The following is a 25,900-nucleotide window of genomic DNA, read 5'->3' as shown; positions in this document are numbered from 1 at the left end:
TCCCTTCAAGAATGACACTGATAGGATATGTTCTCATCTGTAGGCTCAGGGAAGAATTTATGGAAAAATTAAAGAAGAAAACTTTGTTAGTCCTAAAGAAGAGGTGAAACTTGAAGCTCATATCAGAGTGCCATCCTTTGCTGCTGGCAGAGTTATTGGAAAAGGAGGCAAAACGGCAAGTACTTCAGCAAAACCTGTGCAGTGGTATGAAAGGGAAAGCGTTGAAAGGTACTTAGGAGTTCCAAGTCCCTGAATTTGGGCTAATTTATAAAAAGCAGGATCATCTGGGCCAAGGTTTGGAGAAGACTGCCTTGTGTTCTTCCTGAGTGTTGGCGTCAGCCGCTGGTGACAGTAATGCCTCTTTCAGACCGCTCTGTGGGGGAGGACTGTCTCATGTACGAGGGGCGTTTAGCATTTCCGGCTGACATAACTTCAGCTTTTTGTTTTTGCACACTTGATGGAAAGAAAACTTTAAAAAATGTCATCTGCCTTTATAACCTACCTCTGTAACAAAACAAATGGTTACCAGTTTCTCTTTAGCACATGTAACTTCAAAGGTGTTTTCAAAGCTGTTTACAATTTTGAAGTAATTGAGAGCATTCACTTTGGAATCAGACTTTCAGGGATTCAGTCTGGTTCTGCCATTCATTTGTGTAACTGGTCAAATCAATTTTTTTGGGCTCTTAGTTTATCATTTTAAAATGGGCACAGTACTGATAACCTGATAGAATTATAGGTAGATTAGATGGAATTTGTAAAGCCACAGTTTAGTGTTTGGCACATAGTAAGTGCTCAGCAAATGGTAATTTTTTGTTTAAAACCATTTAACACGACCTGTGTTTATCTTGTTCAGGTGAATGAGCTCCAGAATTTGTCAAGTGCAGAAGTAGTTGTCCCTCGTGACCAGACACCTGATGAGAATGACCAAGTGGTTGTGAAAATAACTGGTCACTTCTATGCTTGCCAGGTAAGTGGGCTCTAATGTCATAAGCAAGCTCTTTGGCTTCTTTCCCAAATGGAAGCAATTCTCCTGTGGCTATGCCCCCACCCCATGTAAATCTTCAACGTTGTTGAGTGCTTAACACGCTTAATCCTAAGCAGGTAATTTCAGACTCTACTAGCAAACTAAACTAGTATGTATCTTTAACCTTCAGATCTGAAGTTGTTGAAATGGAAGAGTAAAATAACTGTTAGTAACCTTTGATTATGTAGAAATTTCAGATCTCTCACCTTTTGCAGGTTGCCCAGAGAAAGATTCAGGAAATTTTGACTCAGGTAAAACAGCACCAACAGCAGAAAGCTCTGCAAAGTGGACCACCTCAGTCAAGACGGAAGTAAAGGCTCAGGAAACAGCCCACCACAGAGGCAGATGCCAAACCAAAGACAGATTGCTTAACCAACAGACGGGCGCTGAACCCCTAATATCCAGAATTACATGCACAAGTTTTTACCTAGCCAGTTGTTTCTGAGGACCAGGCAACTTTTGAACTCCTGTCTCTGTGAGAATGTATACTTTATGCTCTCTGAAATGTATGACACCCAGCTTTAAAAAAAAAATAAGGGGGGGAGGGAAAGAGAGGAGCTCTGCACTTCCCTTTTGTTGTATTCTCAGTGTAACAAATATTCTAATTTTTCTTAATATACCCCCCTAATGCCAGAAATTGGCTTAATGATGCAGTCACTAAATTCATAAAATATAGATTGCTCCCAAATCCAGTTGTTAAAATTGGATCAGAATAGAATGATTACAGGAACTTAAGTGTTAAGCTATTAGCATAGAAAAACTGTTCTCTGTTTTATTTTTATCTAACACTAACATGAATAACCTAAGGGAAGTGCTGAATGGTGTTGGCAGGGGTATTAAACGTGCATTTTTACTCAACTACCTCAGGTACCTATTCAGTAATGCAATGAAAGCAAAATTGTTTTTGTGTTTTTTTTTTTTTGGAAAATTTTATATACTTTATAAAGATAAAAGTCCAACAGTTTTTTAAAAAAGTTTAATTAGCTAACAGGAAAATAACAGAAAAATTTTACTTCTGGCTGGTGACCGTAAGCTGGAAAATTAATTTCAGGTTTTTTGAGGCTTTTGACACCATTGGTTGGAAAATCCAATAAATGTTCAGTGATATGGAGCAGTGCCTGTATTTGGAGAGCAGCAATACCATTTAATTTTTCGTTTATGGTAGGGAATTTTTTCGATGGTACTAACAGAGCAAAGTGGTTGCAGGAGGTTTTGGAACGGCTGGTTTAAATGGCTTCAGGAGACTTGGCTATGTGATTAAATGCATACAAATGCTTTGTGCTTTAGACTATCACTACCTAAAGTGCATCGATGAAGAGAGATGCAGCCCCTGTGGACTTTAAACTGATTGGCAAAAAGCAAGCTCCAGCTTGTCCTACGGGATGCTTAGTTTGCCAACACGCTTCAGACCAGTCGGTCTACACTTTGAGCAGACCCCAACAGAACTGCTTTGTGAAGACCAATGGGGTACTCAGATGGTGGGACAGTGTTCAAAGGCAATATCAAGGCTACATCTCCATGTGCCAGGCACTGTCACGAGCCTCACTAAGCTATTTTGAAGACTTTTAAACAACGATAAATCTAGAAAAATACAAGGCCACCTAAAATATTACATAAAATACAGAATTTCTGTATTCTCTGCAACCAATTATTTGAAAAAAAAAGTAGAGGATACCAGGAAACAATTTTTGGAATATAATTTGACTGACTCTGAGAACACATTTGACCCCTGATAGAGGGATACAGGATATATATGCCCATTCCTTAACTTGATGGCAAAGCCCAGTATGTACAATTATGTGGGTGTGGGTGGTCTCCGAGGCCACACTGCTCTCAGAATTGTTTGTTGCTTTTGTTCATTGAATGATCAGTCATCATATCCCACTGATCTGAAGGGCATATATAATAAGCTTTGAAAAATATGGCCTCCTTTGTATTTCAAGATGAATTTCTACAGACTAGGTAAGTTTTTCTGAAGATCACTGTTATCAATTAGACATTTTGCAAATGACTTGAAATGTTTTCTTAATATTTAGTTTTCAGAAAACCAGTTTATTTTGTAGTTTTAGCCAAAAAGTGCCCTTTGTCATACAGTTCACCTAGCATTCATAATTTTTTCATATAATGAATTGCAAAAATAAAATCATAGACTGGCTTTCTGGTTGGATTTCAGGTGAGATGTGCTTAGGCCAGAGCTCTTCCTCAGCGTTTGATTTTTCTTCCCATGTTTGTTGTTGTTTTTATACACACACATACCTATAGGTGCTGCATTTATAAAGTTCTGTCATATTTCACTTCTAGCCTTTTAGTGTGGCAAATCCTGTTTTACTTTTAATTAAGCAATGGTAATGGAGTATCTAATTCTGTAATTGAGTTTTGTACTCACCGCACATGGATCATTCCTCATCTGTAATGTGCCCCAAATGCAGCTTCGTTTTCCAGATACCTTGATGCAGAATAAAGTTTTTCATCATTAGGTGCAGCCTGGTGTACAGCATGTTTTATTTCTGGTTTTTCAAATAAATGTGAATGTTCAAATTTAATCAAACTTAGATTTTTAGTAATAGTGTCATTTTCAATTTACCAGTCGATATTGGTACTTACCTCATTTTCTCCATTCTATAGTACTTACTGTGGATTTCGATACTACTGGTGCCTATGAAGTAAGAACTGTAGGTTTTAAGTAATAAGACCAATGGGGAGGGTGATGTGTTTTTTGCTTTATTTAAACAATTGGCTATTCCATTCTACAGAATAAGATTTACACTTAGACAAAATTAAACTGTGAACAGAGCACAGGAGCCAGTGTTAACTCTGGGAAATCCTGCTGGGATCTCAGAAATAAAAATAATTTTTGGTCTGAGAATCAGCTCACTTACCTACAATTTCCACATTCATTGAGCATGAGTGCCCATAGGTAAGGCTTGTTTTGACAACAACCCGACCAATCAGGTGGGGTTTCAGAGCTATATTTTTAAGAAGTAACCCAATCCAAAGCTGATGATGACTAAAACAGTTCATATCATTTTAACTCCACTGGAGTGAGGGATGAAGTGTCATCTTCTATTCCAAGAATGAAGTCTTCAGGTAATGTCTCTGGTGCTATCTGTGCTAACTGGTCATCATAAGAACGTAGGGTCCATAATTTCTCTAATTCATAGGTTTCTCTGGTTTCTGGAAGCATCAAATGAATCACCATGCTGCCTATCAACCAAGGACAGAGAAGAGTTGAGTTAACATTAAAGCAGCAGTTCATTAGCTTTTATTCTTGTGCTCTCTCAAACCTCTGTGACAGAGAGTGGCTGTCAAAGTATGGACCCCAGATTAGGATTACCTGGGAATTTATTAGAAATGCAAATTATGGATACCTTTCCTACAAAAATAAAAATGATGCTCTGCTTTTCTCAGTGCATCGTACGGAAGGTACAGGATACCGATACGTAACATTCCTGGTGATGTTAACCTCACTCTCCACGGGCATCACATTTCTGCATACCTAGCAGCAAAGCATGGATTGCCTTTTGTTCTAGACTATCTTTTCAAGGATGACTGTGTAATGAATAGTCACAAAAGAGGCCATCTCCCTCCAGAGCAAAGGACAGGTTTACTCACAGCAGTGGGTCTCAGGACATTTTTGATGTTCACAAACCGGGCTGGAGGGGAGAAGGGAGACTACTCAACATCCTACAAGGCCCAGGATATGTCTCCTCACTCCCACCTGAATCACGTGGTCCAAAATGTTAAGAGTGACAAAGCAGAGAAACCCTGGCCTTACAGCCTTAGCAGAAAAAGTGTCTTCCACCATAGTAAATGTGGGTCTGCTTCCTGCCCATTATAAAAGATGTGCTACCCCAATCTCAGGGTTCTTCTCTTAGAACTTTGTCTGCAGATGTCATCTGGCCCTGTGTTTATAGAAACAGGGGCTCAGGGAAGCTGGTGAAAAAAAAGAATACTGCTGCTGGCTAATGTGACTGATGAGTAATAAAACTGTCCTTCATCTCTAACATAGGAATAGCCTTAAATCTTTCACCAGTACCCATGAAACGGGGCAGCTAACTTGTTATAAGGTAAAATCTCAGACCCTTCACAGTTCTTGACAATTACTGATTTTCCCTTGTGGGGAAATACTTTGAAACTATGTATATATTAATACCCAAATTTGTTAGGTCTTTTCAAAATTCCACTCCTCTGCTCTTGTCCTTCTCAGTACCCAGAATGCCCTTTATCTTCACCTCAACTGAATCGTTCTGAGCCAACTTTATGTACACCCCAAGCCGCCTACCACCACTAAGGGATCTCTACCGTGTTATCCACTCTGTTCTCCACCATCTTGATGACCAGCATGGCTACTTATATACGTATCACATTAGGTGAGGATTTCACGTGTTAAGACCTCCTGGGTTGCAATTAAAACTTACTGTAAACAAATATAAAAAATTTCACATGAAAAAAAGCAATCTGATCTCAATCCTTTTGCAACTGAAAATAGTTCAAGATTAGGACAAAACAAATACTTATCTGTAAAATAGGTCAGAATAACTTACCAAAGTCCATACAGAGCCAGTCATCAGTGTCCTTCCCTTCAATCTTAACATGAGGCTCACTTTTACATTTCAGGTATTTATACTGAAAAAAGCCAGATTATATATTAGGGAGGGGGTGGAAGAAGTCTCTCTGTCTCACTGAGAATGGTCTGGGGGGGGGGGAATTTTCTTGATCTTACAAGGAATGAGTAGGCTAGTTCCCAGATTAACTATACCCCATAGTAAATTGAGGAAACTATTCCCCCCTAAATCCTACCAACCTCCTATACCTCTCTCTACTGAATCCTCCTGCCCAAACCCTTCTGAAAGGGCCATCCTACTCATATCCACCAATGTGTCTCTGAGGGAGAGAGGACCAAGCTCACTCAATATCTGGTCCTCACCTACATCAACCACCTTCAGGACAGTGTTCATGGGATTTTATCATCCCATGTCTCTATTCCCAACAGGTCTTATGAATGGTCCAATATAACAGATATACTAGTATCAGACAAATAGACTTTAAGTCAAAAACTATTAGACAAAGTGATACTAACACAGTGATAAAAGGGTCAAATATCCCAGATGATAAAACAATTATAAACATATGCACCAAAAATCAGAACTCTTAAACATATGGAAACACCGAAAGAACTGAAGGGAGAAACAGATGACAGCACAATAATATAGAAGACTTAATACTCCATTTTGAATAATGGATTAAAAAACCATACAAGATCAATAAGGAAACAGATGACCAGAACAACACAAGCAGTTAGGCTAACTGGCCCTAACAGACATTAATAGAACATTCCAGCCAAAAGCAGAATACATATTTAAACTGCACATGTAACATTCTCCAAGATCTGTTAGGCTACAAAACAACTCAAAAAGATTCAAGTCACAAAGTATATTTTCCGATCACAATGAAATGAAACCAGAAATCAACAGAAGGAAAACCAGAAAAGCCATAAAAACAGAGTCAAAGAAGATAACACAAGGGAAATTAGTATCTTGCGGGGCGCCTGGGTGGCACAGCAATTAAGCGCCTGCCTTCGGCTCAGGGCGTGATCCTGGCGTTATGGGATCGAGCCCCACATCAGGCTCCTCCGCTGGGAGCCTGCTTCTTCCTCTCCCACTCCCCCTGCTTGTGTTCTCTCTCTCGCTGGCTTTCTCTATCTCTGTCAAATAAATAAATAAAATCTTAAAAAAAAAAAAGTATCTTGAGACAAATGAGATTAAAATACAACATACCAAAACTTAATGGGATGCAGTAAAAGTAATGTTAAGAGGGAAATTTATAGCTATAAATGCTTCCATGAAAAAAGTTCCCAAATCAACAACCTAAATTTATACCTTAAAGAACTAGGAAATGAAGAACAAATTAAACTTAAAGCTAGCAGAAGGAAGGAAACAATGATAAGAGAAAACCAAAATTGAGAAAAATCCATGAAACCAAGATTTGGGCCTTGAAAAAGATAAACGAAATCAACAAATCTTTAGCTATACTGACCAAGAGAAAACAGAAGATCTGAATAACTACAATCAGAAACAAGCAAGGGGACATTACTTCTTAAAAAAGGCATTATGGGTACTATGAACAACTATACACCAGCAAATTGGATAATTTAGACCAAATGGACAAATTCCTACAAACACACAACTTACCAAGACTGAATTGGGATTGAATCAGTAATTGAAAACCTCCAAACACTATTATATCTCAAGGAGGTAAGGAGGGAAGGGAGGGCGGAAGGAAGGGAGGAGGGAAGGAAGGAAGGACGGAAGGACAGAAGGACGGAAGGAAGGAAGGAAAAAAAATCTCCCAACAAAAGCCCTGACCGGATGGTTTCACTGGTGAATTCTACCAAACATTTAAACAAAAGCTAATACAAATTCTTCTTAAACTCTTCCAAAAAATTGAAAAGGGAATGCTTCATAACTCATTCTATGAAACTACCATTACCCTGAAACCAAGGTCAAAAACACTACAAAAAAGAAAAAAGAAAACTACAGACCAATATCCTTGATGAACACGGATGAAAAAATCCTCAATAAATTACTAGCAAGTCCAATACAACAGCATATTAAAAGGATTATGCACCAAGACTGAATGGGATTTATTCCTGGAATGGAAGGATAGTTCCACATGAAAATCCAATCAGTATAATAAACACCATTAACAAAATGAAAAAGCCACAGGATCATCTCAAATTTATGCAGCAAAGCATTTCACAAAATTCAACACCCTTTCATGATGAAAATACTCAACAAACTTGACGAGTTAAGATGGCGGAGGAGTAGGGGACCCCTTTTTCAGCCGGTCCCCTGAGTCGAGCTGGATAGAAACCAGACCAGCCTGAACACCCACGGAATCAGGCTGAGACGCAGGAAGACGCATCTGGATCTCTACAAATGAACATCTCCAGTGCTGAGTATTGAGGTACGAAGCGGGGAGCCGTGAAACCGCGCACAGATATCGGAAGATAAACGGAAGGGGGAGGGAGCCGCCGCGTCGGGCACCGGGAAGCAGTAGCCACCTGCACGGGGGAGCGGGCGGACTCGCCTCGCGGACGGCACCCGGGAGAAAACAGACTGTGACCGTGAGCCGGGAGCGCGTGCCACCAGACTGAGGGCCAGAGCTCTGGAGTGTGCGGAGGTCCGGAGCCCGCGGTGGCGGCTGGCGGCTGGCGGTGTTAGAAACACAAAGGACAGAGACGCGCCGGCCCTGGAAGTGAGGGCTGGGACGCTGAGTGTGGGGCGCACATCCCGGGACGCTGCAGGGTTGAGCAGCACCAACAGAAACAGAGTTAAAGTTGCCAGAACATCAGTGGAGAACGGCCCGTGATCCCTCTGTTCCGAGACAGAGGCTGAGATTCGGCCACTGCTGCTCTCTCAGAAAAGGCACAGCAAACCTCCAGGGAAAGCCGCCAGAGAAGAAAAGCCTGGAAACACCGGCTCACAGGGTGCCCATCCCCATCCCCCCTCGCAGGGGACACGGAGACTCTACCCAAACAGGGTTGCCTGAGTATTGGCGCGGCAGGCCCCTCCCCCAGAAGGCAGGCTGAAAAATCAAGAAGCCCACATCCCTAAGATCCCTATAAAACAAGTGCGCACGCCCTGGGTCCCGGTCAATAACTTGGGCTCTGGACAACCCCGCATCCTCTCCTCATCAGAATGACGAGAAGGAGAAGTCCCCCCCAGCAAAGAAAAGACAATGAGTCTGTGGCCTCTGCCACAGAACTAATGGATATGGATTTAACCAAATTATCAGAAATAGAATTCCGAGTAACAATGGTCAAGATGATGTGTAGACTTGAAAAAAGTATTAACGAAAATGTTAATGAGAATATAGAATCTCTAAAGGGCGGAAATGAGAGCGAATTTGGCAGAAATTAAAAATTCTATGAGCCAAATGCAGTCAAAATAGAGGCTCTGACGGCCAGGGTGAATGAGGCAGAAGAACAGCGGATTGGAGGATGCGTTAGTAAAAGAAAAAGCTAAAATAGAATCTAGAATCTGGACTCAAAAAAATCCATGCCCACGAATGTAGGTTACGGGAGACTACTGACTCAATGAAACGTTCCAATGTCGGAATCATCGGAATCCCGGGGGGGGGGGGGGGGGAGAAGAGTTCTAGAAGAGATATTTGAGCAAACTGTAGCTGAAAACTTCCCTAATCTAGCAAGGGAAACAAACATTCATGTCCAAGAGGCAGAGAGGACCCCTCCCAAGCTCAACCACGACAAACCTACGCCACGTCACGTCATAGTGCAATTCGCAAATATTAGATCCAAGGATACAGTATAGAAAGCAGCCAGGGCAAAGAAATTTCTCACGTACCAAGGCAAAGGCATCAGAATTACGTCAGACCTGTCTACACAGACCTGGAATGAGAGAAAGGGTTGGGGTGGGGGCATTTTTAAAACTCTTTCAGAGAAAAACATGCAGCCAAGGATTCTCTATCCAGCAAGGCTGTCATTCAGAATGGATGGAGAAATAAAGACCTTCCAGAATCACCAGTCATTGACCAATTTAGTAACCACGAAACCAGCCCTACAGGAGATATTAAGGGGGAGGTTCTATAAAAGTTAAAAGGCCCCAAGAGGGATACAGAACAGAAAGTCACAATCTATAGAAACAAAGACTTTACTGGCAACATGGCATTATTAAAATCATATCTCTCAATAATCAGTCTCAATGTAAATGGCCTAAATGCTCCCATAAAACGCCACAGGGTTGCAGATTGGATAAAAAGACATGACCCATCCATTTGCTGTCTACAAGAGACTCATTTTGAACCTAAAGATACATTCAGACTGAAAGTAAAGGGATGGAATACCATCTTTCACATCAATGGCCCTCAAAAGAAAACTGGGGTAGCAATTCTCATATCAGATTGGATTTTAAACTAAAAACTATAGTTAGAGACACAGAAGGGCACTATATTATTCTTAAAGGATGTATCCAACAAGTGGATATGACAATTATAAATATATATGCCCCCACCAGGGGAGCAGCAAGATACACAAACCAACTCTTAACCAGAATAAAGAGACATATAGATAAAATACGTTAATAGTAGAGGACCTCAACACTCCACTATCAGAAATAGAGCACCGGAGCAGAAAACCAACATAGAAACAAGAGCTTTGAATGCCATACTCGACGAGTATGGTGCTATTGTAAATGGGATCCCTACACCCCAGAACCGAAGAATACTCATTCTATTCTAATGCCCATGGAACATTCTCAAGAGTAGACCATGTTCTGGGACACAAAACAGGTCTCAACTGATACCAAAAGATTGAAATTATCCCCTGCATATTCTCAGACCACAACGCTCTGAAATTGGAACTCAACCACAAGGAAAAATTTGGAAGAAACGCAAACACTTGGAGACTAAGAACCATCCTGCTCAGGAATGACTCGATAAACCAGGATATCAAAAATCAATTTAAACAATTTATGGAGACCAACGAGAATGAAAACACAACAGTCCAAAACCTATGGGATACTGCAAAGGCAGTCTTAAGGGGGAAATACATAGCCATCGAAGCCTCACTCAAAAGAATAGAAAAATCTAAAATGCAGTTTTTATATTCTCACCTCAAGAAGCTGGAACAGCAACAGAAGGACAGGCCTAATCCACTCACGAGGAAGCAGTTGACCAAGATGAGAGCAGAGATCAATGAATTAGAACCCAGAAGTACAGTAGAGCAGATCAACAGGACTAGAAGCTGGTACTTTGAGAGAAGCAATAAAACTGACAAACCGTTGGCAAGACTTATCCAAAAGATTAGAGAAAGGACCCAAATTAATAAAATTATGAATGAAAAGGGAGAGGTCACGACCAACACCAATGAAATTGGAAGGATTATTAGAAGCTTTTATCAACAGCTTTATGCCAATAAATTAAGCAATCTGGAAGAGATTGAGGCCTTCCTGGAAACCTAAAAACTACCAAGACTGAAACAGGAAGACACTGATTTTTTAAACAGACCAATCGATATGAAGAGATTGAATCAGTGATAAACAACCTTCCAAATAACAAAACTCCAGGCCCGGATGGTTTTCCTGGGGAATTCTACCAAACGTTCAAAGAAGAAATAATACCTATTCTCCTAAAGCTATTTCAAAAAACAGAAACAGAAGGAAAGCTACCAAACTCATTCTATGAGGCCAATATTACCTTGATCCCCAAACCAGGCAAAGACCCCATCAAAAAGGAGAATTATAAACCGATTTCCCTAATGAATATGGACGCCAAAATCCTCAACAAGATCCTGGCTAATAGAATCCAACAGAACATTAAAAGGATTATCCATCATGACCAAGTGGGATTCATCCCTGGGATGCAAGCGTGGTTCAACATTCGCAAATCAATCAGCGTGATATATCATATCAACAAGAAAAGACTCAGGAACCATATGATCCTCTCAATTGATGCAGAAAAAGCATTTGACAAAATACAGCATCTTTTCCTGATTAAAACCCTTCAGAGTGTAGGAATAGAGGGTACATTTCTCAATCTCATAAAAGCCATCTATGAAAAGCCTACAGCAAATATTATTCTCAATGGGGAAAAGCTGGAAGCCTTTCCCTTAAGATCGGGAACACGACAAGGATGCCCACTCTCTCCACTATTATTCAACATAGTACTAGAAGTCCTTGCAACAGCAATCAGACAACAAAAAGAGTTACAAGGTATCCAAATCAGCAATGAAGTCAAAAGGTCTCTCTTCACAGATGACATGATACTCTATATGGAAAACCCAAAAGAATCCACTGCCAAACTATTAGAAGTTATAGAGCAATTCAGTAATGTGGCGGGATACAAAATCAATGGTCAGAAATCACTTACATTTCCTAACATAATATAATAAAAAATCATTTAAAAAAAAGAAAAAAAAAGAAATCAGTTACATTTCTATACACGAATAATGAGACTGAAGAAAGAGAAATTAGGGAAGCCATCCCATTTACAATAGCACCAAAAACCATACATTACCTTGGAATTAACTTAACCGGAGACGTAAAGGATCTATATTCTAGAAACTATAAATCACTCTTGAAAGACATTGAGGAAGACATAAAAAGATGGAAAAATATTCCATGCTCATGGATCGGAAGAATTAACATAGTTAAAATGTCTATGCTACCCACAGCAACCTACACTTTCAATGCTATCCCGATCAAAATACTGATGACATTTTTCAAAGAGCTGGAACAAATAGTCCTTAAATTTGTATGGAACCAGAAAAGGCCCCGAATCTCCAAGGAACTGCTGAAAAGGAAAAACAAAGCTGGGGGCATCACAATGCCGGATTTTGAGCTGTACTACAAAGCTGTGATCACAAAGACAGCATGGTACTGGCACAAAAACAGACACATAGACCAATGGAACCGAATAGAGAACCCAGAAATGGACCCTTGGCTATTTGGGCAACTAATCTTTGATAAAGCAGGAAAAAACACCTGGTGGAAAAAAGTCTCTTCAAAAATTGGTGCTGGGAAAATTGGACAGCTACATGCAAAAGAATGAAACTTGACCGCTCTCTCACACCATACACAAAGATAAACTCCAAATGGATGAAAGACCTCGATGTGAGACAGGAATCCATCAAAATCCTAGAGGAGAACATAGGCAGCAACCTCTACGACATCGGCCAAAGCAACCTTTTTCATGACACATCTCCAAAGGCAAGAGAAACAAAAGATAAAATGAGCTTGTGGGACTTCATCAAGATAAAAAGCTTCTGCACAGCCAAGGAAACAGTCAAAAAAACTAAGAGGCAGCCCACAGAATGGGACAATATATTTGCAAATGACACTACAGATAAAAGACTGGTATCCAAGATCTACAAAGAACTTCTCAAACTCAATACACGAGAAACAAATAAACAAATCAAAAAATAGGCAGAAGATATGAAGAGACACTTTTCCAATGAAGACATACAAATGGCTAACAGACACGTGAAAAAATGTTCAAAATCATTAGCCATCAGGGAAATTCAAATCAAACCCACACTGAGATACCACCTTACGCCAGTTAGAATGGCAAAAATAGACAAGGCAAGAAACAACAATTGCTGGAGAGGATGTGGAGAAAGAGGATCCCTCCTACATTGCTCGTGGGAATGCAAGTTGGTACAGCCACTCTGGAAAACAGTGAGGAGGTCCCTTAAAAAGTTAAAAATTGAACTACCCTATGACCCAGCCATTGCACTACTGGGTAATTACCCCAAAGATACAGACGTAGTGAAGAGAAGGGCCATATGCACCCCAATGTTCATAGCAGCATTGTCCACAATAACCAAATCGTGGCAGGAACCGAGATACCTTCAACAGATGACTGGATTAAGAAGTTGTGGTCCACTCTGTCCCCAAGGACTCGCAATGAACAGAGGAGAGAGAATGTAGGAGCAGAAAGGTGGAACCGGGAGAGGAGTTAAGATGGCGGAGGAGTAGGGGGCCCCTTTTTTAGCCGGTCCCCTGAGTCGAGATGGATAGGTACCAGACCAGCCTAAACAACCACGGAACCAGCCTGAGACGCAGGAAGATACATCTGGATCTCTACAAATGAACATCTCCAGTGCTGAGTATTGAGGTACGAAGCGGGGAGCCGTGAATCCACGCACAGATATCGGAAGATAAACGGAAGGGGGAGGGAGCCGCCACATTCGGGCGCCAGGAAGAGGTAGCCACCTGCACTGGGGAGTGGGCGGGCTTGCGGACGGCACCCGGGAGAAAACAGACTGTGACCGTGAGCAGGGAGCGCACGACACCAGACTTCTCATGGAACTCCGGTGTGCTCACTGGATCCAGACTGAGACCGGGAGCTCCCGGAGCGCGCGCGGGGCGGCTGGCGGGCCACCTGCTCGGGGGAGCTGGCGGGCTCGCGGACCAGCACCCGTGAAAACAGCAGACTGAGACCGTGAGCCGGGAGCGCACGCCACCAGGCATCTTGCGGAACTCCGGAATCCCGGTGTGCTCACCGGAAACAGACTGAGACCTGGAGATCCGGGAGCGCACGGGGGCGGCTGGCGGCGTTAGAAACACAAAGGACAGAGACGCGCCGGCCCTGGAAGTGAGGGCTGGGACGCTGAGTGTGGGGCGCACATCCTGGGACGCTGCAGGGTTGAGCAGCACCAACAGTAACAGAGTTAGAGTGGCCAGAACATCAGTGGAGAACGTTCGCGATCCCTGCTCTGTGACAGAGGCTGAAATTCGGCCGCTGCTGCTCTCTCTCTCAGAAGAGGCACAGCAAACCGCCAGGGAAAGCTGCCAGAGAACAAAAGCCTAGAAGTACCGGCTCACAGGGTGCCCATCCCCCCTCGCAGGGGACGCGGAGACTCTACCCAAACAGGGTTGCCTGAGTATCGGCGCGGCAGGCCCCTCCCCCAGAACACAGAAGGCAGGCTGAAAAATCAAGAAGCCACAACCCGGGCGCCTGGGTGGCGCAGTCATTGAGCGCCTGTCTCCGGCTTAGGGCGTGATCCCGGCGTTCCGGAAAGGAGTCCCTCATCGGGCTCCTCCGCTGGGAGCCTGCTTCTTCCGCTCCCACTACCCCGCTTGTGTTCCCTCTCTCGCTGGTTGGCTGCCACATAAATAAATAAATACATAAAATCTTTAAAGAAGCCCACATCCCTAAGATCCCTATAAAACAAGGGGCACGGCCTGGGACCCAGTCAATAATTTGGGCTCTGGACAACCCCGCAACCTCTCCTCATCAGAATGACAAGAAGGAGAAGCCCCCCCCCCCCCCAGCCAAGAAAAGACAGTGAGTCTGTGGCCTCTGCCACAGAAATAATGGATATGGATTTAACCAAATTATCAGAAATGGAATTCAGAGTAACGATGGTCAAAATGATGAGTAGAATTGAAAAAAGTATTAATGAAAAGGTTACTGAGAATATAGAATCCCTAAGGACAGAAATGAGAGCGAATCTGACAGAAATTAAAAATTCTATGAGCCAAATGCAGGCAAAACTAGAGGCTCTGACGGCCAGAGTCACCGAAGCAGAGGAACATATTAGTGAATTGGAGGATGGGTTAATAGAGGAAAAAACGAAAATAGAAGCTGGTCTTAAAAAAATCCACGCCCACGAATGTAGGTTACGGGAGATTACTGACTCAATGAAACGATCCAATGTCAGAATCATCGGCATCCCCGAGGGGGTGGAGAAAAACAGAGGTCTAGAAGAGATATTTGAACACATTGTAGCTGAAAACTTCCCTAATCTAGCGAGGGAAACAAACATTCGTGTCCAAGAGGCAGAGAGGACCCCTCCCAGGCTCAACCACAACAAACCTACGCCACGTCACGTCATAGTGCAATTCGCAAATATTAGATCCAAGGATACAGTATTGAAAGCGGCCAGGGCAAAGAAATTTCTCACGTACCAAGGCAAAGGCATCAGAATTACGTCAGACCTGTCTACACAGACCTGGAATGAGAGAAAGGGTTGGGGGGGGGGGCATTTTTAAAGCTCTTTCAGAGAAAAACATGCAGCCAAGGATCCTTTATCCAGCAAGGCTGTCATTCAGAATGGATGGAGAAATAAAGACATTTCAGAATCGCCAGTCACTAACCAATTTCGTAACCACGAAACCAGCCCTACAGGAGATATTAAGGGGGGTTCTCTAAAGGTAAAAAGGCCCCAAGAGGGATACAGAACAGAAAGTCACAATCTATAGAAACAAAGACTTTACTGGCAACATGGCATCATTAAAATCATATCTCTCAGTTCTTAGTGTCAATGTAAATGGTTTAAACGCTCCCATAAAACACCACAGGGTTGCAGACTGGATAAAAAGAAATGACCCATCCATTTGCTGTCTACAAGAGACTCATTTCGAACCCAAAGATGCATTCAGACTGAGAGTAAGGGGATGGAGTACCATCTTTCACATCAGTGGACCTCAAAAGAAAGCTGGGGTAGCAATTCTCATATCAGATAGATTGGATTTTAAACTAGAGACTATAGTTAGAGACGCAGAAGGGCACTATATTATTCTTAAAGGAAGTATTCAACAAGTGGATATGACAATTATAAATATATATACCCCAACAGGGGAGCAGCAAGATACACAAGCCAACTCTTAACCAGAATAAAGAGACATATAGATAAAAATACATTAATAGTAGGGGATCTCAACACTCCACTATCAGAAATAGACAGAACACCCTGGCAAAAACTAAGCAAAGAATTAAAGGCTTTGAATGCCATACTCGACAAGTTGGACCTCATAGATATATATAGAACACTACCCCCCAGAACCAAAGAATACTCATTCTATTCTAATGCCCATGCAACATTCTCAAGAGTAGACCATGTTCTGGGACACAAAACAGGTCTCAACCAATACCAAAAGACTGAAATTATCCCCTGCATATTCTCAGACCACAACGCTCTGAAATTGGAACTCAACCACAAGGAAAAATTTGGAAGAAACTCAAACACTTGGAGACTAAGAACCATCCTGCTCAGGAATGACTCGATAAACCAGGATATCAAAAATCAATTTAAACAATTTATGGAGACCAATGAGAATGAAAACACAACGGTCCAAAACCTATGGGATACTGCAAAGGCAGTCCTAAGGGGGAAATACATAGCCATCCAAGCCTCACTCAAAAGAATAGAAAAATCTAAAATGCAGTTTTTATATTCTCACCTCAAGAAGCTGGAACAGCAACAGAGGGACAGGCCTAATCCACTCACGAGGAAGCAGTTGACCAAGATGAGAGCAGAAATCGATGAATTAGAAACTAGAAGTACAGTAGAGCAGATCAACAGGACTAGAAGTTGGTTCTTTGAGAGAATCAATAAAATTGACAGACCACTGACAAGACTTATCCAAGAGAAAAGAGAAAGGACCCAAATTATTAAAATTATGAATGAAAAGGGAGAGGTCACGACCAACACCAATGAAATTGGAAGGATTATTAGAAACTATTATCAACAGCTATATGCCAAAAAACTGAGCAATCTTGAAGAGATTGAGGCCTTCCTGGAAACCTAAAAACTACCAAGACTGAAACAGGAAGAAATTGATTTCTTTTTTTTTTTTTTTTTTAATTATTTATTTATTTGACAGAGATAGAGACAGCCAGCGAGAGAGGGAACACAGGCAGGGGGAGTGGGAGAGGAAGAAGCAGGCTCATAGCTGAGGAGCCTGATGTGGGGCTCGATCCCATAACGCCGGGATCACGCCCTGAGCCGAACGCAGACGCTTAACCGCTGTGCCACCCAGGCGCCCCGGAAGAAATTGATTTCTTAAACAGGCCAATTAATTATGAAGAGATGAGTCAGTGATAAACAACCTTCCAAATAACAAAACTCCAGGCCCGGATGGTTTTCCTGGGGAATTCTACCAAACGTTCAAAGAAGAAATAATATCTATTCTCCTAAAGCTATTTCAAAAAATAGAAACAGAAGGAAAGCTACCAAACTCATTCTATGAGGCCAATATTACCTTGATCCCCAAACCAGGCAAAGACCCCATCAAAAAGGAGAATTATAAACCGATTTCCCTAATGAATATGGACGCCAAAATCCTCAACAAGATCCTGGCTAATAGAATCCAACAGAACATTAAAAGGATTATCCATCATGACCAAGTGGGATTCATCCCTGGGATGCAAGCGTGGTTCAACATTCGCAAATCAATCAGCGTGATATATCATATCAACAAGAAAAGACTCAGGAACCATATGATCCTCTCAATTGATGCAGAAAAAGCATTTGACAAAATACAGCATCCTTTCCTGATTAAAACCCTTCAGAGTGTAGGAATAGAGGGTACATTTCTCAATCTCATAAAAGCCATCTATGAAAAGCCTACAGCAAATATTATTCTCAATGGGGAAAAGCTGGAAGCCTTTCCCTTAAGATCGGGAACACGACAAGGATGCCCACTCTCTCCACTATTATTCAACATAGTACTAGAAGTCCTTGCAACAGCAATCAGACAACAAAAAGGGATCAAAAGTATCCAAATCGGCAGAGAAGAAGTCAAAATGTCTCTCTGCGCAGATGACATGATACTCTATATGGAAAACCCAAAAGAATCCACTGCCAAACTATTAGAAGTTATAGAGCAATCCAGTAATGTGGCGGTATACAAAATCAATGCTCAGAAATCAGTTGCATTTCTATACACGAATAATGAGACTGAAGAAAGAGAAATTAGGGAAGCCATCCCATTTACAATAGCACCAAAAACCATACGTTACCTTGGAATTAACTTAACCGGAGACGTAAAGGATCTATATTCTAGAAACTACAAATCACTCTTGAAAGACATTGAGGAAGACATAAAAAGATGGAAAAATATTCCATGCTCATGGATCGGAAGAATTAACATAGTTAAAATGTCCATGCTACCCAGAGCAATCTACACTTTCAATGCTATCCCGATCAAAATACCGAGGACGTTTTTCAAAGAACTGGAACAAATAGTCCTTAAATTTGTGTGGAAACAGAAAAGGCCCCGAATCTCCAAGGAACTGTTGAAAAGGAAAAACAAAGCTGGGGGCATCACAATGCCAGATTTCGAGCTGTACTACAAAGCTGTGATCACAAAGACAGCATGGTACTGGCACAAAAACAGACACATAGACCAATGGAACCGAATAGAGAACCCAGAAATGGACCCTTGGCTATTTGGGCAACTAATCTTTGATAAAGCAGGAAAAAACACCTGGTGGAAAAAAGTCTCTTCAAAAAATGGTGCTGGGAAAATTGGACAGCTACATGCAAAAGAATGAAACTTGACCGCTCTCTCACACCATACACAAAAATAAACTCCAAATGGATGAAAGACCTCGATGTGAGACAGGAATCCATCAAAATCCTAGAGGAGAACACAGACAGCAACCTCTACGACATCGGCCAAAGCAACCTTTTTCATGACACATCTCCAAAGGCAAGAGAAACAAAAGATAAAATGAACTTATGGGACTTCATCAAGATAAAAAGCTTCTGCACAGCCAAGGAAACAGTCAAAAAAACTAAGAGGCAGCCCACAGAATGGGACAATATATTTGCAAATGACACTACAGATAAAAGACTGGTATCCAAGATCTACAAAGAACTTCTCAAACTCAATACACGAGAAACAAATAAACAAATCAAAAAATAGGCAGAAGATATGAAGAGACACTTTTCCAATGAAGACATACAAATGGCTAACAGACACATGAAAAAATGTTCAAAATCATTAGCCATCAGGGAAATTCAAATCAAACCCACACTGAGATACCACCTTATGCCAGTTAGAATGGCAAAAATAGACAAGGCAAGAAACAACAATTGTTGGAGAGGATGTGGAGAAAGGGGATCCCTCCTACATTGTTGGTGGGAATGCAAGTTGGTACAGCCACTCTGGAAAACAGTGTGGAGGTCCCTTAAAAAGTTAAAAATTGAGCTACCCTATGATCCAGCCATTGCACTACTGAGTGTTTACCCCAAAGATACAGACGTAGTGAAGAGAAGGGCCATATGCACCCCAAAGTTCATAGCAGCAATGTCCACAATAGCTAAATCGTGGAAGGAGCTGAGATGCCCTTCAACAGATGACTGGATTAAGAAGTTGTGGTCCATATATACAATGGAATATTACTCAGCTATCAGAAAGAACGAATTCTCAACATTTGCTGCAACATGGACGGCACTGGAGGAGATAATGCTAAGTGAAATAAGTCAAGCAGAGAGAGACAATTATCATATGATTTCTCTCATCTATGGAACATAAGAACTAGGAAGATCGGTAGGGGAAGAAAGGGATAAAGAAAGGGGGGATAATCAGAAGGGGAAATGAAGCATGAGAGACTATGGACTATGAGAAACAAACTGAGGTCCTCAGAGGGGAGGGGGGTGGGGGAATGGGATTGACCGGTGATCGGTAGTAAGGAGGGCACGTATTGCATGGTGCACTGGGTGTTATACGCAACTAATGAATCATCGAACTTTACATCGGAAACCGGGGATGTACTGCATGGTGACTAACGTAATATAATAAAAAAACATTAAAAAAAAAAAGAAAATACTCAACAAACTAAAAGATAAAAAGACAAAAGATAAAACTCAAGATAATAAATGAAAAAGTCCACAGCTACTACTCAGTGGTGAAAGATGAAGGTTTCTCCTCTAAGGTCAGGAACAAGACAAGAATGCCCACTTTTGCCACTTCTATTCAACACAGTGCTGGAAGTTCTGGCCAGAGAAATTAGAGCAAGGGAAGAAAAAAAAAAGTAACCAAATTGGAAAGGAAATAATAAAATTATCATGGTTTACAGACAACATGACTCATATGTATAAAACCCTAAAGATTCCACAAAATCACATGTTAAAATAAATGAATTCCGCAAAGTTGTAGGATACAAAATTAACATGCCCAATCAGCTGTGTTTCTATACACTATCTAATCAACAATCTGAAAAGGAAATTAAGAAAACAAATCCATTTACAGTGGAATCATAAAGAATAAAATACTTACCGATAAATTTAACCATGGAGACAAAAGACGTATATACTAAAACTACAACATGTTGCTTAAGAAATTAAAGAAGACACCAACAAACAGACACTCTATATTCATGGACTAGAAAACTTAATATTGTTAAGATGTCAGTACTACCCAAAGCTATCTACAGATTCAATGCAATCCCTACCAAAATTCCAGTGACTTTTTTTGCAGTAGAAAATTCCATCCTCAAATAGCCAAAAACAATCTTGAAAAGGAAGAACACAGCTGGAGCTCTCAACTTACTGACTTCAAAACTAACTACAAGCCCACAGTAATCAAAACAGCGAGTAAGCAGACACCTGGGTGGCTCAGTCAGTTAAGCATCCAGCTCTTGGTTTCAGCTCAGGTCATGATCTCAGAGTCGAAAGACTGTGCCGTGTGACAGGCCATGCACTCAGAGCAGTCTGCTTGAGACTCCCTCTGCCCACCCATCCACCCACCCACCTGTGTATGCGCTCTCTCTCTCTCAAATAAAAATCTTTTTAAAAAGGGTGGGGCACCTGGGTGGCTCCGTCAGTTAAGCATCTGCTTTACGCTCCAATCATGATCCCGGGGTCCTGGGATCAAATCCTGCCTCAGCTGAGCTCCCTGCTCAGCGAGGAGCTTGCTTCTCCCTCCGCCCCACCCCCTCTGCTTGTGCTCTCTAATAAATAAAATCTTAAAAACAGTGAACAAGGGAGACCAATGGGATAAAAGAAAGAGCCCATACAATCAAAGGATTTTCAACAGGGGTGCCAAGTTCATTCAATGGGAAAAGGGCAGTCTTTTCAACAAATGGAGCAGGGAAAACTACACATCTACGTGAAAGAGAACAAAGAGACCCTTACTTCACACCATCTACAAAAACTAACTTAAAACCGATCAAAGACCTAAACATATGACCTAAAACTTTTAGAAGAAAACACAGTGGAAAGGCTTCCTGACACATGACGCTGAATGTGGCAATGACTGCTTGGATATGACACTAAAGGCACAGGCACAATAGATTAACTGGACTTTATCAAAATTAAAAGCTTTTGTGCATCAAAGGACACTATCAACAGTGAGACAATTTAAAGAATGAAAGAAAATATTTGCAAATCACGTATTTGTTTTGGGACTAATATCCAGAATATATACAGAACTCCTACATCTTCACAACAAAATAAACCAACCTGATTATAACACAGACAAAGACTTCATTAAGGCTTTTCTCCAAAGACATACAAATGGCCAGTAATACGTTAAGAGGGTGATCAACATCACTAATCGTTAGGGAAGTGCTAAGCAACACACAATGAGATGCCACTTCACACCCATTAGGATTTCTATGATCAAAACCCCAGAAAATAAGAAGTGTTGGCAAAGATACAGAGAAACTGGAACCCTTGTGAACTGGTGGTGGGAATGTAAAGTGGTGCGGCCACTAAGGAAAAGAGCATGGTGGTTCCTCAAAAAATTAAAAGAATTACCATGACCCAGCAATTCCACTCGCAGGGACATGAACAGACATTTCTACACTCATGTTTATAGCAGCAATATTCACAATCTCCAAAAGGTGGAAGCAACCCAAATGAAATTCAATGGATGAATAGATAAAATGTGATCTATACATATTACACTCAGCCTTAAAAAGATGAAATTCCAATACAAGCCACAACATGGATGAACCCTGAAAACATCATGTTAAGTGAAATAAGCCAGTCATAAATGGACAAATAGGGTATGAATCCACTCACATGAGATACTTAGAGTGGTCGACTTCAGAGAGACAGAAAGCAGAATGGTGGTTGCCAGAGTAGGGAGGGAGAATGGGAAATTACTGCTTAATGTGTACAGAGTTTCTTGTTTTGCAAGATGGAAAACATTCTGGAGAGGGACGGTGGTAAATGACTGTACAATGATGTGAATGTAACTAAAGCCACTTAACTGCACACTTAAAGATAAAAGGTAAAATGGTTAAAGTGTAAAACCTCTCAATGATCACTTCTAAGTCTTCACCTTACTCTGTCCCACTAGAACATCTAACAGAGATCCTAGGACCCTGTCTTATAACTCTTCTCTATGCCCTCTTGGTTCTCTTTCCAACTACTTCTTTTTTGGAATCTTCCTTTGCTTTGCCATAGTGCACCAGGGTTCTGTTTTCAGTCCCCTTCTTCTTTTACCACCCTTCTCTAGGCAAACTTAACTTTGTTTTGGTCTTAACCGTCCCTTTTATGAGCAATTTTCAACAAGCTGAGAGAAGTTATGCTCTCCTATAGAGTGTTATCAGAATCAGCTAAAGGCCTCCAAATATATTCCTCACTCTGATTCCTATTCAGTGTAATTAGAAAATGAACTGCCTTCCCTTTCCTCAACTAGACTTATGAACTCAAAGGAAGGTGAGGACTAGATCTTTTTCATCTTTCCAATACCCAGCACAGTGCTTGGAAACACTGGACACATTCAAACATTTGAATTAAACTACAGGCCAACATGGTCCAACAGAACCTTTTCTTTTTTTTTTTAAGATTTTATTTATTTATTTATTTGACAGAGAGAAAGACAGCCAGCGTGAGAGAGAACACAAGCAGGGGAGTGGGAGAGGAAAAGCAGGCTCCGATGCAGGGCTGGATCCCAGGACTCGGGGATCACGCCCTGAGCCGAAGCCAGATGCTTAACGACTGAGCCACCCAGGCGCCCCCCAACAGAACTTTCTGCAATTATGGAAATGTTTTATAGTTGTGCTGTACAATATTGTACCCATTAGCCACATGTGGCCACTGAGAACCTGAAATACGGCTAGTACAACTGAAGAACTGAATTAATTTATAATTAGTCACATATGGCTATTGGCTACCACAGTGAACAGGGCTGCTCTAGAAATTCCTCTGGGTTATACTGTCTTCTAGCCTGCCCCAAATTATTTACTTTAATATTTTTATTTATATTTTTTATTCATTCATTCATTCAATGAGCACAAGAGACAATAATCAGAAATATTCTAACTCATTTGCTCCCATAACTTTCACTATCAACAAACATCAAACACTCATGCAAATATTGAAAATCTGGGCTTCTTACATCATCTCATGATGGATATACTTTTTAAGTGCTGGTCCTCAGCATGATGCACTGACACTCTTCCATTAAGTTAATGATTCCAAAGAGAAAAGAAAGCATCCTACCATTTTCACAATGTAGTAGGCCATCGCATGCAAGTGCCGGGTAGAAGTTCCACTACCAATCACAAAGTAGTCTGTATATTTCAATTCTGGAGGAACCTTGATCACACAAATGTCTCTTGCATTTTCTTGTCTCAGAAGTGAAACCAGCATATCGATGTCAAACTTGGGACCAGTATAATCTGAAATGCACAAAGATTCACTTGTATCAGGTGGCCAAGTAGAAGATTCTGTATGCATGTAACGGTGAAACTGCTCCTCCATGACAGTGTTTAGATCTAAAATGTTTTGAAAAACAGCAGCGTCCAGGCCTCCTGGAAGCTAAACCTAGGCAATGGTTTCATACAGCACCGCTCAACTTTTATGGGAAGAGAGAACGTTCACCTTACACAGAGCCACCATACACGCTTCACTATTACCACAGGCGAGTAAAACCATACATCCACAGCAAATGGCTTTCTGTTCCCTAATACTTGAGGAAATGAGCAACACACCTCGAACATACACAGAACTACCACTGTGAGCTGAAAAGGCTCTTAGGTAGTATCTGGTCCACAATCTTAACACTTGAGAGATGAAGAAAATTAGGCCTAGCAGAATAAATGCGTGGGCCGCAAGCCAGCTAATGAGATCTAAAACCTCAACAGTGATATTCATTTTGAATCCTCAAGGTTTTCTTACAAAGCCATTTGGGTTATGTAGCAACTGCTATTTGTGAACATTTAACTTTCTTTTTTCTGTAGAGATCTGCATATTCTGTTCTTTCCCTTGGAGTATTAGAACCTGTAAATTTATAGCTCTCTTACATTCTAAAGCTGATTCCCAAGAACCCGGTGGCTAAGTCTACAAAGACCTCTCCCTCTCACACCCCAACCTTTCACAGATGAGACCTGTTTACAACCTCTCAGATTTCTAAAAGGTTGCAATAATTAGCGGACCTTCAATTGGCCCCGTCTCCTGTTAGCGCCTCTTACGCACCTCTCAGACCCCAGCCCCTCCTCAGGACCCTCACGCCCTAACACTTTCGGCAAGTCCACTTCCCAGGACTCTAGCAAGAGTGTGAAGGGAGCTGAGGCCAGTGAGGTTGTGAGGCCAAGCGTCCGGTGCGGCCATGCGGACGTCTGCGGTTTTGGAGACGTCAGTTTATCTCCTGGCCTGTTAAACGCCAAGGTGGTGCCAACATCTTTGAGCTCCCTTCCAGCTCTGGAGCTGTAGGAGCTTTGTGACTCCAAGAGAAATGCATGAACGGGAACTCAGAGGCTTCTCGGCAGAGACCCGGCTCCCGGCTGCCCGGAAGGGCCACCGCCACCCTCCTCCAGACCCGTACCTGCTGTGCCTGACTTCGGGCGCCCCTGGCCGGCTGCCCCCTCCGCCCGCTCCTCCAGGCCCGGTCCGCCGTGCAGGCCGCGCGCGCGGTCGGGGCTCAGGCAGGCCCGGCCCAGCGCGGGTCCCGCCGTAAGCCGCCCCGCGGCCAGGAGGCCAAGCCGCGGCCCCGCGCCCGCCGAAGGCCCGGCGCCCGGGGGAAAGGCCCTGCGCCACAGCAGCAACCCGAGGCGCCGCGCCACACTGCCTCCAGAGCTCACCGGCATAGCTAAGCGACGACTCACGGCGGGGCGCGGGGAGGAGGGGGGCGCTTAATGGAGCCCGAGCAGGTCGGCTTTCCATTGGCCAGGCCAATGCGCCAAGGCCTAGAAAATTGACGTAAGGGGCGTGGGCGGGACCGGAGCCCGGAGGTGGGCGGAGTCTGAAGGCCTGTGGGCCCGGCGGTGACCCGGAAGGGCTGATTTGGAATTAGATTTTGTGGGAGCCCAAGGCCTGGTGTTTGACCGCCCTGCTCTTGCTTTGCCCTGCGTCGTAGTGCAATGCGCTACGGTCTCCACTGTCTGTTTTTTAAAATGTCTTCCTCCCCTGGAATGTACACCGCACGAAAGCAGAAATGTTTGGTTTTGAACTGGTTTCCGCATAACCTAAAACAGCTGGTACTAATGTATGAAAGTTGCTGTTGATTATGATGAGGGATAGAAGCAAAAAATGTTCACCTGTAGCCCAAAAGCCTGACCTATAGCCTGCATGGTTCTGATAAGGATCAAATAGTACTGGTTGCTACGTTCTTAAAAGGTCTCAACACTGCCTATACTTCTCACCAGTAGTTAATATCTAGCTGAGGGATAAGC

At 42.3% G+C, this 25,900-nt stretch overlaps 2 protein-coding genes across 4 annotated transcripts in view; one reads left to right on the top strand and one right to left on the bottom strand.

The window, feature by feature from the left end:
* Positions 1 to 3,506, top strand: part of IGF2BP3 (insulin like growth factor 2 mRNA binding protein 3) — a 144,360-nt gene extending 140,854 nt beyond the window's left edge. The window contains exons 13-15 of the mRNA XM_057304091.1: positions 44 to 175; positions 854 to 967; positions 1,240 to 3,506. Of these exons, the coding sequence (XP_057160074.1) occupies positions 44 to 175; positions 854 to 967; positions 1,240 to 1,338 (345 nt within the window). The 3' untranslated portion in view covers positions 1,339 to 3,506. The remainder of the gene's footprint in view (positions 1 to 43; positions 176 to 853; positions 968 to 1,239) is intronic.
* MALSU1 (mitochondrial assembly of ribosomal large subunit 1) overlaps positions 1 to 25,385 on the bottom strand; it is a 30,174-nt gene extending 4,789 nt beyond the window's left edge. For all 3 annotated transcript variants that reach the window (XM_026507567.4, XM_057304092.1, XM_057304093.1), the window contains exons 1-4: positions 25,054 to 25,385; positions 23,730 to 23,908; positions 5,569 to 5,650; positions 3,411 to 4,228 (exon numbers count right to left, since the gene is read on the bottom strand). In XM_026507567.4, coding sequence (XP_026363352.1) covers positions 4,047 to 4,228; positions 5,569 to 5,650; positions 23,730 to 23,908; positions 25,054 to 25,315 — 705 coding nt within the window. In that variant the 5' untranslated portion in view covers positions 25,316 to 25,385 and the 3' untranslated portion in view covers positions 3,411 to 4,046. The remainder of the gene's footprint in view (positions 1 to 3,410; positions 4,229 to 5,568; positions 5,651 to 23,729; positions 23,909 to 25,053) is intronic.
* Between the last annotated feature and the right edge of the window lie 515 nt (positions 25,386 to 25,900).

This window comes from Ursus arctos, unplaced genomic scaffold (assembly GCF_023065955.2).
Source record: "Ursus arctos isolate Adak ecotype North America unplaced genomic scaffold, UrsArc2.0 scaffold_3, whole genome shotgun sequence".
NCBI classification, from domain to species: domain Eukaryota; kingdom Metazoa; phylum Chordata; class Mammalia; order Carnivora; family Ursidae; genus Ursus; species Ursus arctos.
This window is presented reverse-complemented; position numbering and strand designations above follow the sequence as displayed.